This window comes from Pangasianodon hypophthalmus, chromosome 23 (assembly GCF_027358585.1).
Source record: "Pangasianodon hypophthalmus isolate fPanHyp1 chromosome 23, fPanHyp1.pri, whole genome shotgun sequence".
Lineage (NCBI taxonomy): Eukaryota > Metazoa > Chordata > Actinopteri > Siluriformes > Pangasiidae > Pangasianodon > Pangasianodon hypophthalmus.
The window spans coordinates 12,350,610-12,364,991 of NC_069732.1; the positions used below are offsets into that span (position 1 = coordinate 12,350,610).

A 14,382-nucleotide genomic window follows, 5' to 3' on the forward strand; every position below is an offset into this window, starting at 1 on the left:
CTCGGACTGCAGGATTATTGAGAAACTCTCAATAAATGGAGTCAATAAATGGAATAACACTGTTGTTAGATTTTGTATTGTATTTAATTATTTATCGTTTATAAATCATCTTGTAGACATGTTATGAACATTGGTGTTATTGTGATTTTGTTGGCAGATAATTAACCTGCTAGTTTACAAAGTAGGGCAGAGCTGCATGATAGACATGATTATGAAATCTCTTGCTACAGTATATACACCTATGTCCTTACACCCTTCTCTAGTTGAATGGCATAAGCACTGGAAATGAGAGTGTTGAAAATAAAACTAGTTCAGCAGCAGTGTGAGCGACTCTGAGTTTATATAGCTGTGTAGGCAAATGCCCATGTGAATAATGATTATGGCCATAGTTGGGCTAAAATATAGCTAAATATCAAAATGCTGTTTGTCCTCCACTTTCTCAGACTCCAGCTTTGCTTGAACTTAGTAAAGCAGGTTTTTACACTGCTGTTTTTTTTTTGTTGTTGTTTTTGTTTTTTTAATACCCAGCACAATGTCTGCAGTTTTGGTTGGAACAATTAGAAAGGAAATGTGCTGGGCAAAGCACTGACAAGTTCTTATTTTTATTTAAATCAGTAAGCAAATGTGGGCACAAAGTCCTATCGGGTGCTAAATCAGCATGCTGCACTGCTGCTAAAGTGGCTACAACATACAACTGCACTAACAAACATAATTGAATTAAAGATAAAGGGAAACTAAATTTGTTTGGTTATGTGTTAGTGTGAGAAAATTAAGAAATCATGCACATAAAAGAAGCAAGTTTCTATTTTAAAAATGGCTGTGTGAAGAATGAGTGTGAACGACATGACATCGTATGACAATGCAGTTTGATTGGTTCATTTTTTAAAGATGAACTTTTAAAAAATATTTTACGGAATAATTTAAAATGCAGCTGAATCATTGTATATGTAAGCCCTGGTTTCTATGTTTTCTTTCGCTTTAAAGTGATGAATAACCCCGCCTCCAGAAAAAGACAGTTTAATATTTGTCCACTTTAAAAGTGTACAAACTACAGACTAATCAACAATGACTAATTTCTTTTAAATTAGCTGATAATAGACTTAGAAAGAGAACAAGTGTAATTGTTGTATCCTGCCATGACCCTCTTGCTCTCACAGCCTTCACGCTTTGCCCCTTTGCCTTGTGTGTCTCCTCAGTCAGCTCATATCTAAAAAGCGGGGTTTCTTCCGGATTCATGGTGGCTGCAAGCAGAGGTATCCATGTTACTGTGCCTGCTACACACTAGGCACGACTCTCCTTTGCCTGACAGTTTCAGGGCCTTACTGGTCCAGAGCTGCTCGGCTCACTGAGCCCAGAGACAAACAAGTGCTATTTAAACAAAGTATTTTACAGTTTAGATAGTTTACAAGTCAGTTCAATTAGGGTTCATTTGCAGAATAGTAAAAAGCATTGGCTGCAGGTTTTCATCCCAGTCATAGGAGACTTACCTGTTAGTCAAATGAAGACCAAGATCAGCTAAATAATTGGAATTAGATGTGACTCCTGTTTGGTTGGAAGGAAAGCCTGCAGCCACAATGGGCCTTTGCTGATAGGATTGAAGATCTCTAAATTAGAATATCAGATTAGCAAGCATCACATACGGTAGAAAACAAAATTCTAATTTCATTACAAATAACACAATTAAGCATGCACCAAAGGTTTGTGGACATTTCACCATCACACCCATATTTGGTTCTTCCCCAAACTGTTGTCGCAAAGTTGAAAGCACACTATTGTATATAATATCTTTGTATGCAGTAGCATTAAGATTTCCCTTCACTGGATCTAAGAGGCCCAAACCTGTTCGAGCATAACAATCTCCCTGTGCACAAAGCGAGCTCCATGAAGACATGGTTTGCAAAGGTTGGAGTGGAAGAACTCACGTAACCTGCACAGAGCCCTGACCTCAACCCCACTGAACACCTTTGGGATGAACTGGAACGCCAACTGTGCCCCAGACCTCCTCGCCTGACCTCACTAATGCTCTTGAGGTTGAATGAGCACAAATCCCCAAAGCCAAAATCTAGTGGAAAGCCTTCCCAGAAGAGTGGAGGTTATTATAACAGCAAAGGAGGCAACTCCATATTAATGCCCATGGTTTTGGAATGGGATGTTCAGCAAGCATATATGGGTGTGATGGTCAGGTGTCCACATACTTTTGACCATATAGTATATCTACAGATTTGAACCTCTGGTGGAACTCAAGAAGGTTCTAAGTGCAACCCCTTTAGAAAGCTAAGAACCCTTGAAAGGCTTGAAGAAGCCTTTTTGTAGAGTGTAGAGTGAAGGGGCATTGATTACAAAATACATAGAGAACTATATTAATTGAGTCAATATCAAGTGTTAATCACTGAGAGATGACTGTTAATATTGTATGAGGTGCTTGCTTGTGCTACCATTTTGATTAAATATACACTCACTGACCACTTCATGAGAAACACCTATACACCTGTCCATTCATGTAATTATCCAGTCAGCCAATCATGTGACAGCAGCACAAGGCATAAAAACATGCAGATACAGGCAAAGAGCTTCAGTTAGTGTTCACATCAACCACCAGAATGGGAAAAAAATCTCAGTGTGTGATCTCAGTGATGAAATGGGTATTGGTGCTAGTATTTGAGTATTTCAGAAACTGATGGGATTTTCATGTACAGTAGTCTCTAGAGTTTACACAGAATGGCTCATGAAAAAAAAATATTCCAGTGATTGATGGTTCTGTGGTTGAAAACCTGAGAATGGGGAAAATGGCTTTAGCTGACAGGAAGGTTCTGAAATGCTTTTCTGCTCACCACACTTGAAAAGAGTGATTATTGGAGTCACTGTAGAGTTCCTGTCAGATTGAATGGGTCTGTCTATTCTCTCAGCTCATTTGGCACTATGCTATGGTCAAAGACAATGAGATCACATATTTTCCCCATTTTGATGTTTGATGTGAATGTTAAATTGTCTGTATCTGCATGATTTTATGCATTGCACTGCTGCCACATGATTGGCTGACTGGATAATAGCATTAATGTTAATTAATGTTCAGGTGTTCAGGTGTTCCTAATAAAATGGTCGGTGAATGTATATGGTGTCAGAACACTACTGAAGAATGAAGCAAATAGTGATAAATTCATTAAAAATTCATGTTTCACCAATGAATAACAATTAATTTCTTCATTGATTTATAATTAGTTTTAAATATTTTACTATTGAATAAGTGATTAAAATTTTGTATTAGTTTTAGATTCATACTGAAATAGAAAACATACTGAAAAAAACTGTTTTTGCAACTAAGATCACTGTCACAACTAAAGAACTCGCAAATAAAAATCTGCCTTAAAATGATTACTACAGGATTTTGCACATTGTTAACCTTTAATTGAGGAAGAATGGTGGCTCTGGGTTAGTAATCTCTGAATGTGGCATGTAGCGTGCGAGAAGCAGAGCAGAAATAACAAGTACAATTCTGCTACTTCCCAGAGATTGAGGTTTGCCTATGCTGAAAGGTTTGAGATAAACCATGAGTTCATATTAAAGAATTAAATGACAGTTCTTTATGATTTACTAAAAACTGTTCTTCATGGTTTATTTGAATATGAGTACCAGCATTACCAGCAAGATTACCAATCTCAGGGGAGACTTAGATCTTTCATGGCATGTTTGAAGATATTAATGATAACGGAATGTTTAGAAATTTAGGAGTACTTCCATATGCAGTGTATGCATGTTTGACAGTGATTCTCTTTTGAGATCTTTGGATGTTTGCAGTGTGTTCACTTTCGGGGCAGACATATGGCCCGCATGTGCAGCTCGGACTCGTCCTGCATACACATTAATGATATAATGTGCTTAAGATGAACTGCATGTGACTACGGCCCTATGGCAGCACTTAACAGAAAGTTTTAGTAGAATAATATTTGCATGAAATATATAGTTTATAACAGAAGAACTGTCATGGAAACCTGAGACCAAGACAGCAAATCTCACAAGTCTGGCTTATGATGTTTGTTCTCTTGGTCTCAGGGTTCCATGCCAATGTTATATAAAAACAGGGACTATTTAAAAATCTCTATCGCTAGCATATTTATCATAGTATATAATGAGCTAGTTATTCTGCAGTACATGAACATTGCATTTGCAAACTCTTCACCTGAAACATCTTAGTGTGGCTTGTGAAGCTGGTCTCAGCAGTGTTTGTTTTAACCATCTGTAATGTGCATGTCTTTGCTTAATGGCCTTAAGAATAGTAATGCAGTAATTTCAGTGCTTGTACATACAGCATGAAAAAGGGTAATTGATACTTGTTATTATAAATCTAAGCACTTTTTTGTTATTCTGTCTAACAACCTGCAACATGAAACTGCTCTGCATGCTAATATGCTTGCTAATGCTCTTTAAGCAATTTGAATATTGATTTAAATGGCTGACCACTAAAGGGTGTATACTATTATAACATATTACTTTTGTTCATTTACTATGGTTTATTGTAGAGTTATAGATTTTTGTGCAGCAGTGGCTTGAAGACACCACTGTGCAGCAGAGTACAGTTTATTATAATCTTTCAGTGAATCAGATAATGTGGTTATCCCAATGCTATATACCTTTTCATTTGTCTACATTACTGCTGTTAGAATTTGTCGTGCTTAGGTATGAAATTAAATTTAAATCAATTTTATATCAGTTAATTTAAATCAGTTGCAGAGCTAACAATATTACTGGATTACAGTTAGCTACCTTTATAACATTTGTATGTATCAGATAAAGGATGGACAGATGGATGGATGGAGGGAGCCCTAAATTAGGGAAGAAGATGATTATTAATATAATCAGAAATGATTAATTTGATATGCTTATGTTCACACACTGGCTATAATTGGATGATTATAGTATTTAGGTTTAGCTTTATAGTATTTAGGTAATCTTTTTAGACTGTGAACCGTTTGTGTCTTAGTGTTAAACAAATAACAGCTAATAATTTTGATTAATCTTCTTTTTTCTATTTCTGTTTTTTACTTCACTAAATTTTTTTACTTCACTAAATTTTACTTCACTACTGACTACTATTTTTAAAACATTAATAAACACTGTTTTCTGCCTGTCTCTTTTTTTTTTTTTTTTTTTTTGTATTCTTACCTAAACATTTCTGCTTCAAACTAAACTCTACATTTATTTTTTACATTTTAGACTATTTATCCACTATGTTTTGCAGTGATAATGAAACCAGAGAAATTTGCTATACGTACAGATTTGGCTTGTCTAATGAACTCAAGCTGTTGTTTGTGAATACAGTGTTGTAAATTTCCTGGCAGTGGGAAGATTGGATTTCGTGACCGCATTAAGATGAACAGTTCCCGATCCACTCAGGCACTCCGGAGCAAGGCTTCTTCTCCTGTACCACCAGGGAGTGTGCGCCAATCACCGAGCAATGAGAACATGCCGGAAGCCACCAGTCCCACTAAGGTGCAGAAAAGCTGGAGTTTCAATGACCGAACCCGCTTCCGCACTTCTTTACGGCTGAAAGCGCGCCCTTCCACAGATGGTATAGTCCAGCTATCACACAGACCTGTGCACATCCTACCCTCATACAAAGCCCTGAACCAAACACACATGGGTTTCTCTCACATATCTTCTCTATTGTAGTGGAGGGAGTTGGGGAAGAGAACACAGAGGACAAGTCATACTGTGATGTTGCTGTAGAGGATGTCATACCAGCAGTGAAGACCTTGATTCGAGCAGTTAGGTGAGTCCACCAGCCAACGTCAGTTTTACAAAAGTTATCACATGATCTTTGAAGTCTAGGTTACATTACAGGAGCTGGTCATTTCATTTGCCAATTTCAGGCATTTACTGTGTATACCTTTCTCCAATTAAATAATTTCACAGTACTGGCATCTGGTTCTTACATACACTACAATAGTCTAAGTTGAATTCCCTTCACCTGAACATTTAATTTACTAAAATGAATTAACATGCACAAGACAAGAGTCTAGTTCAAACTCTGATCATGCCATAGCTATCCATGGTCGGGAGTCCAAGATCGCACAACTGGCCATGCTCTGTTGGTGAAAGTGATGACATATTCTCTCTCCCCTATGAGCAACACTAGTCGATTGTGGCATTTGTGAGCTCATGCCTGCAGAAGAGATCAGTTAGCACTTTCCTCTCAGTGTTCAGCTGTGTGCAGCTGCACTGTGATATAGCTTGAACAGCAGTTTTTAAAGATATGGTGGCTTCATATGTCTCAGAGGAAGCATGTGTTAGCCTTTACGCTCCTCCGGTGTGATAGGGGAGAGCTAGCTAGTGGGTGGGAATTGGACCAATTTGGAAGAAAAAAAATAATTAACATGTCACTTTGTCTTTCTGCTGGTTTTGTATGAGCTGCATATCACAAAGGAGTTTCAGTGTGTTCCCTCAGCCTTGACCTTTTACAACTATTAATAACACAAGCAGTATTAGGGTTCTGCACAAAATGGAGTTGCCCTGTAGTAATCAGTCTGTCTGTTAGGCTAACTGTGCATCCAGCTGCAGATTTATTATTATCCTCCTGTAAAACCATACTTTCATGCCAATTACTGTATAATTTTAAAAGTTGCATTTTCTTTCCCTTTAGTCAGACGTAAGAAGGCTGTAAAGCATGGATGGAACACTGCTAATGATGCAAAATGTATTTTACATTTTAAACATCACTAGTGTGTTAACAATGAAGGATGAAGTATATGAGGAGCATGGCATCCTTTTTCCTTAAAGTCTTTTTTGCTTAAGCTAGCAGAAAGTAAAAAAAAAATTACAAGTGCTGACATGTTGTAGCTAGAAAGTCCTCTAACCAGTTGTTAAGGATCATTATCCAGCTACTCATTTCAACTAACATGGCTATTTTGAGGGTCTGTTTGTCACATAAACAGTATGTAATTCTATACTTCACCTGTTATTTTGTGGATATGAGATATGTAGTATAGATGACATAACCAGGGAGATCAGTATGGTTTATATCACAGTGTGTAGTCTACTGAAACATATCATCCAAATTCAGTGTACATCTGTCATCTGTACATCCAGACAGATGTGTTGAAGGTATGTATTGTGACATATGATCTATTTCTTTCCCTACATAAATCTAAAAATACTATGGTAAGATACATCCTGGTTGTTTGTTTTTTTGGTTTTTTTTACATCAAATGTGTTCTGATAACTGATGTTTCTAGTTGCTGTTGGAAATTCCTATTTAAACCTTATAAAATATAGTGAGAACATACACATTGGAAAAATAGAGGATTTTTTTTTTTTAATTTAATGATGCACAAGAAATTTCGGTTGACCTTCCTTTGACAAGCAGAAGTGTCTCCTTGATTATAGCGTTCGTTAACTCTCTCTGATTGGTTCCTTGCTAGCTTATTCCTTATTTAAACCCTTAATTTCGTCCCAGGTCTTTGCAAAATCTTGCTATATATTTCTTATGCATTTCTGAGCCTTGTTTTTCTAACTTGGGTTCATTGTTTTTTTGTTGTTTAGAGTGTCCTGGTTGTACCTACATTAACCCCTCCTGACTGATTTTTTGATGCTTGCTGAAAACTTTGACTCAAATTCCTGGAAAGCTACTCACAAACATGTCATGCACATGCATCCTGCCAGTCACTCCTGCACAGTACAGCACAGCTATCTGGGATGGCACAAAGCGCAATGTATTTGTCGTAACTAGTCTCAGATCATTGCAAATTGAGTGGAATGATCACAGCTTAAATATGAGCATTATTTCCTAATCTCTTTAGCCACTCTTGACTTTTTATCAGTGCACAACTCTACACAGAGTACAAAGCCCCAGGTGTGCAATACTCAAATGTGCATCACTGCTGATGAAACAGCATGCTGTACAATTTTGCAATTTATGTAAGACTCCCTGGAAAAGATTGATATCCTTTTGAAAATGGCTAATTTTATCATAACACAATGCTGAGATTTCACTTTAAGAAGGAAGGAGGAGAAATCCCAACACGTACCACATGCCCTTGAACTCATTTGTGCTTTGCCATTTTCATAGTGTATAATTAATAGTATCTAAGTTTTATGCATCTCCTTGAAAGACAATTATCAGTGACATTTGCTTTGGAACATGTTTTAATACCAGACTACTCAACTACCAACATTTGTTTTCGGGCTATTATTAGTGGCAGCAGCTAAAATGTTGCTCAGGTCTGGGCTGACAGTATAACACCTTATACAGTGCACTGCCATGGACACAGAGAGAGTCAGCATTTTATGGAAACCCTTGGGGAGTCCAAATAAATGTGATTTCTTTTTTTTGCTTTTCTCCCCCTCTCCCTCTCTTTTTCCTTACCCTCTCTTTTATCCGCACCTGAGACCCACCCTAGCAAAATTTGCAGCTATCGGCAAAATTAAAAGATGGGGACAATGCAGCCTAAACTCAAGAGTCATCAAGAAACTTGGGTTCTGGGGGGGGCTTGAAATGTTCAGAGGTACAGCTGTACAGTTCCCCTTGCATCCCTCCAGCAGAAAAGGCACCATCACACAAGCAAACATGCACAGCTCTGCACTTGCCGCTCGCACACGCAAGCTTTTCCTGCAAAACAATAGTTCTTTTTTTAAACACACCTCTGCGCACAGACTTATTTTCACCCATGTTGGTCAGCACTGCTGTTTTATCCAAAATCAGTCACTTCCCCTGCTGGCCGCTCATGGTTATGCAGCTGAGCTGTGAATCTGTCTCTCTTGTCCTCTGATAAAGAGTATTTTTGTTAACAGAGGATTATCCCAGGGCAAAATGCCTGCTGAAAGGGGAAGAAAGCCCTCTCTGCTCCCATGATCCCCTCTGCTCTCATGGAGTAATTTATCATGTTGCAAGATGGCAGTTTGAGCACAGCTGCTTGGCGATGCTAACATTAGGGGTGTTTTGTTTGTTTTTGTTGAGTCAGCTTCATGAGTAATATGAGCACAGTAACTAGCATCAGAGCAGGAGTTCGGGGGAGAGACCAACCTGGCACTGTTTAATTTCTTCAAGCTATGACAAGCTGTCAGACATCTGCCAAAAGCGGTTTAGATAAAGAATGTGTAATGCAGAACACTCTGGTCATGGCTAAGCCTGAAAATAACTTGTGAGATTGTTAGGCAACGGACCTATTTTATATAGCTACATTACTAACATAAAAGCACCTGCAACGTCAATGTCACTCATAATATTAAAGATCAGTGATTTGGAACAGTTTGTGATATGACTGATGACAGGGAACGCTGGGTGCAAGGAGGGATTACATCCTGAATGGTACGCAGTCCATCACAGAACACCATGCCCCTCACCTGGGGCAGTTTAGCATAGCCAATGCACCTACTGGCACATTTGGGAGATGGAAATTCACATGGAAACTGGGAGCACAGAAACTCCACACGGACAGTAACCTGAGCTGGGGAACCCTGAAGCTGTGAGGTGGTAATGCTACCCACTGTGCCACCTCGATGCCCTTAGAAAAAGAAAAAAATCTGATAGATTGCATTTTGAGTGTTGTGGTAGCTTGTGTCTGAGTGTCACAAGAAGGGGGGACCCCCTTTCACACCCTGAAATATTAGTACATATAGTGTGTACCTGTACATTGTAGACCATTTCTATAATTCATCCTGTTATTTTTAATCTTGCAGATTTATTTGCATGAATTCTGCTTTAGCTCTGTATTGCAAAGAAAAAACCATTTGGAGTTCTGGAGCGGTCTGTAATTTGTGTTTATTTATGCTTTCTGTGTGTAGGATATTGAAGTTTTTGGTCGCCAAGCGCAAGTTTAAAGAAACACTGCGACCATATGATGTGAAGGATGTGATTGAGCAGTATTCAGCTGGACACCTAGACATGCTGGGCAGAATTAAGAGCCTGCAGATGAGGTTAGATTTAATAAGAATTTGAACAGTGGTGTTTGTTTCTGAGAACATTCCCGTTTCAAGTTGAACATAAAATATTGAGATTAATCCTTAAATGCACACCCTGGGTCTCCCATGACCTGACACGTTTTTTCACTTAGGCCCCTACCTCTCTAGTAATCCTTAACCTTTTGGCGTTAAGCAATTTACCAATACAGAAATGCTAAAATTGTATGTATGTAAGTGAGTATGTATGTGTGTATGTATGTATGAATGAATGAATGATTGAATGAATGGTGTGTGTTTAACATTTTGGTGTGTGTTTAACATTTTAACATTTCCTCATATAATCATGGAAAAACAGAAAATAATCCCACATTTTCCGCCTGACAAAATATGTTTCTATAAATAGATGTGAACATATTCTGTAATTTCTTGTACATTCTTCATTACATAGGTATCAGGCAAAATATCAGAATATATATTTTTTAAAAGATGTTATTTAATAAGTTAGTAATTGTTGCTTGTTTGTAGAAAACTTTGTGTTACTTATAAGAGCTATTTCACTAACAAGTTATGTACAAACATCTGAGAAACAGGGATGCATTTAAGGATTAATATCTGAAAGTATACCTTTAATAACACTAATTTCACAAACATGGAATGAAAAATTAAGTATCAAATTAAAAAAAAAGGCAAAGAAATTATAGACTACACTGACTAATTCTTCTGCCTAAAGGGTAGATCAGATTGTAGGCCGTGGTGCTGTTCCGTCTGATAAAAGGGGAAGGACAGAAAAAGGTGAAAAGACTCCTCCGGAACTGGATCTGCTGGACGAGCTGAGCATGATGGGACGTGTAGTTAAGGTGGAGAAACAGGTAGGCCATGAAGAGGTTCTTAACACAAATGGTAAAAAAAAAAGTTGTTTTAACAATGAGAGAACAAATAATAATTATCCCCATAAATCTAATTTGTTACTTCCTTATGAAAAAGAGGACATTTTAGAAACAAATTATTTAACACAAAAGCCTCCAAAAGCCTTTGGGGCTGAAAAGGTGACACTGATGTATGTGTTACTTAATTTGGTCTTTTTTTTCAGTGTAGTTCTGTGTACAACTTATTATAATGATTTTTTAGTACAGAAATGACGAATTGTCTTGCGTTTTAAAATATAAATATAGAGATAGATACATATATAAAAATATATTATATTTACATACCAAAAAAACTATTGCCTTTTTTGTTCATATCATTAGTCATGATGAGATTTATAAACCTGGTTTGTGTAACTGCAGCATCCATGTAATATCCTTAGGTCCCAGATCTCTTTGCGAATACGACTTTTAGTATGTTCCCTTTGCTCAGCATCATAGTGGATGTCAGTGGCAGCAGCTTTTAAAGCCATTGCGTGAACTCACTCTTATTTATTTCCATTTTTTTCTTAGTTTCAGGAAACTCCTGAGACTGAATCCTGTGCATTAGATAGATCTGATGTGCCTGATATTTCTTATGGATTTACTCACATGCTCTATGTTCAGCCACCATTAACACTGATTTTCTCTGATCTCACAGGTGCAGTCCATTGAGAACAAGCTGGACCTACTGCTGAACTTTTATTCTCAGTGCCTAAAAAAGGGTTCGTCCCACTTCACGCTGTCCTCCTTACTGGAGCCTGACCTCACCTCTGACTACCACAGTCCCACTGACCAGCGAGAGCTCTTCCCCTCTGCCAACACACTCAACATCTCCCATTCAGACAGTGGCAACATGGAGTGAGCTCTGCAGAGAGCAGGAGAACAATGAGCTGTGACTGCAGCCACGGGACACACAGCCAGGAGCTTCAAGTCTCACATGACGTATCCCGAAAAGCCCTTCTTACAGCCTTTTAAATGCTCCAGCCATTATCACATTCTGACATGGCGTTGCCTACCTCTACACTGATGTATGACTTTAAAATGTTTTATGACTTGAGTCTGCACCTTGTTACGACCCCATTAATATGTTTATGTCTACAAATATTTGAATGTTATGAATGTACAATTTGTTAGTTTGACCATTATCAGCACTAGACGTTTGTTCCTCTCTTTTCTAAATCCAGTATTTGTCCAATAACATACACCTCATATTTAATATTCATGTCCTTTGTTATTTTCCCTCACTTAAAGACCTCTCCCTTTGTGCTTATCTGCATTTTTTATTATTATTATTATTATTATTGTATGTGGTGTTAAAAGAAGACAGTCTATGTGCATTCTTGGGTAAACACTGATATTTCATTTGAAGGAAAAACAGGTTTATAAGATATGATGAATTGAATAGCAGAGGAATTATTATTATTTTTTTTTTTGTGAACACATGTCCTAGGAACTTTTCAGTCTTCCAAAGGAGAGGGGATGGAGCACTGTTACTTGACCACTAAAAACTCATTTACTGAAGAAACTTCATTTACTGTCACCTCTCCCATCTCTTAAAAAAAACTACAAATAAGTGTTTGTGTTACATTTAATGCACATTTCATGTCTTTTATTTCTCAATACTGTGATAACAGAGTTCTTAACATAGAAAAGTTCTTTTTGTTGTTTTATTTTGTTAAAATGAGTAGACTTCAATAAGAATTCTATTTTTCTGAGATTCGGGGCTTTAGTCTTCAAATGAATCTGAGCAGAGTTTGAGTGTTAGATTTTGGTCTCTGTTTCACTTTTAAGCTTTGAGCTGATGCAGCATCCTTTTTTGCCACGAGGTGGCGCTGAGCTTCTATTGAATGTACTGCATACCCTTAACCTCATGATGTGGACAGTTCAGCACTATAGTCAAAAGCTGGACAAAAGACAAAAATCTCTTTCCTAAACTCTTGATCTGTTTGTTGCATGGCCCAAACAAACATGCCCGTGATGGGAAGAATGAACTAGGTCTGGTGTGGCGCTCTCACAGTACTTTGACACACCATGGTAACTTCTTAGCTGCTTGTAGCGCTTTCTATGCTGCGCAGATTGGGGTACAGTTTTCTGTTTCTCTCAGATGTCTCTCAAGAGCCCACTGTGCAAAACAACAAAGAAATGAATAATTAATCAATTAATGATATATAGATAGGAATTGAAATGAATATTCCTCCATGAATAGTAATGCATGTCTGGAGGCCTTTTTAGGAGGACTAGTAGCATAAGTAGCACACCTTTCTTTTTTATTTAGATATAATTTAGACTTAGAGGAGGGTTTATATGCCCTGTTCTCATCCTTAGATCCTATTTCCTTTGTGCCTTGCCACCTTTTTCATCCTGCATGTAATTCAGACCAAATGAAATGGTGCAGCCCTACTGGAATATAACGAGAAAACTTAAGGTTCTGCTGTATGTGCTTTTGTACGTCCATTACTTTTATTGTTTGTTTTTATAAAGATCTCTAATTACCCCTACTGTAAGAGGCATGTAATGACATAAGTCATTAGTGGATAAAATAGGAATGGTCACATATTACTTTTGTGACACACCCACTGGGAATTGTCTTGGTTTCCCATATTTGCCCAGTATAGATTTTCTGAGCAGAAGTGATCAAAATTAAGTGACTGATCTAAGACTTTAGTCTTTGTGCATGAGCTCCATATCAGTATCTATGCATGTAATGTAGGGAAGGGGGGTCCAGCTTTATTAAAAATGCTGCAGCCAGTCTGGTCAAACAAGAGCATGGCAGGAGAAGTAGAGGAAACAGCACTTCTATGCCTTATCTTCATAATTAGAGCATACGGATGTGTTTACGATATAAAGGTAGACCTAAGCATTGTTTTGGCCTACTTGTCATGGCATTAATGAATCATTTGAAATGGACTGAACTGGAGTACACAAAATCCAAAAGGAGTTTTCTACATAACCATGTTTGCACCTACACATGTTCAGATATTGTATGCTCTTGGCAAAAAAGAAGTTTATCTTCCTCTCACATCATACACACATTTTGCTTTGCCTTATTCTTTTGTTTGTTTAGTCTTTTGTTAATTATTTTAAATTAATTTCCTTCCTTTTTTCCTGTTTGATATTCCTTACATTTAGGCTTTTAATTCATTTCTCTCGCCATATCATTACTTTCGGCTCTTGTTGATTTTGTGTTGAGCTCCACGAAGCTACCTTTAACCATTTCTATTTTATTCATTGATTGAGTTTATGGACATGATTGTTATCTGCTAACGTGAGAGATCATTTGCTCTACAATATGTATGTTCAGTCTAGTATGATTGTAAAAGAAGAATGAATAAAGCCAGATTTTGTTTAAGAAAAAGCAGGATTATTATTATTATTATTATTATTATTATTTGTAATAGCACTCCATCGGTAATTTTCATAATTTTGTGACACAACAGAGCTGCTGGAGACAGTAATTGTATACACATCACATGAGTCTAAGAATGTTCATTTTGAAGATTTACTGAAATGAATAAATTCTGTTTATAAAACTTTCAGACATACAGTCAAGGACTGTGAGGACTGTGGCTTTATGCCTGTATGC

The 14,382-nt window shown here is 37.4% G+C and overlaps 1 protein-coding gene across 4 annotated transcripts in view; it reads left to right on the forward strand.

Annotated features, from left to right (window-relative positions):
* LOC113536355 (potassium voltage-gated channel subfamily KQT member 4) overlaps positions 1 to 14,166 on the forward strand; it is a 60,168-nt gene extending 46,002 nt beyond the window's left edge. For 2 of the 4 annotated variants that reach the window (XM_034298799.2, XM_034298800.2), the window contains 6 exons: positions 1,197 to 1,253; positions 5,337 to 5,566; positions 5,668 to 5,767; positions 9,778 to 9,909; positions 10,625 to 10,763; positions 11,458 to 14,166. In XM_034298799.2, the coding sequence (XP_034154690.1) occupies positions 1,197 to 1,253; positions 5,337 to 5,566; positions 5,668 to 5,767; positions 9,778 to 9,909; positions 10,625 to 10,763; positions 11,458 to 11,661 (862 nt within the window). In that variant the 3' untranslated portion in view covers positions 11,662 to 14,166. The remainder of the gene's footprint in view (positions 1 to 1,196; positions 1,254 to 5,336; positions 5,567 to 5,667; positions 5,768 to 9,777; positions 9,910 to 10,624; positions 10,764 to 11,457) is intronic. The other 2 variants (XM_026930238.3, XM_034298803.2) reach the window with 1 other exon arrangement.
* The last annotated feature ends 216 nt before the right edge of the window (positions 14,167 to 14,382 follow it).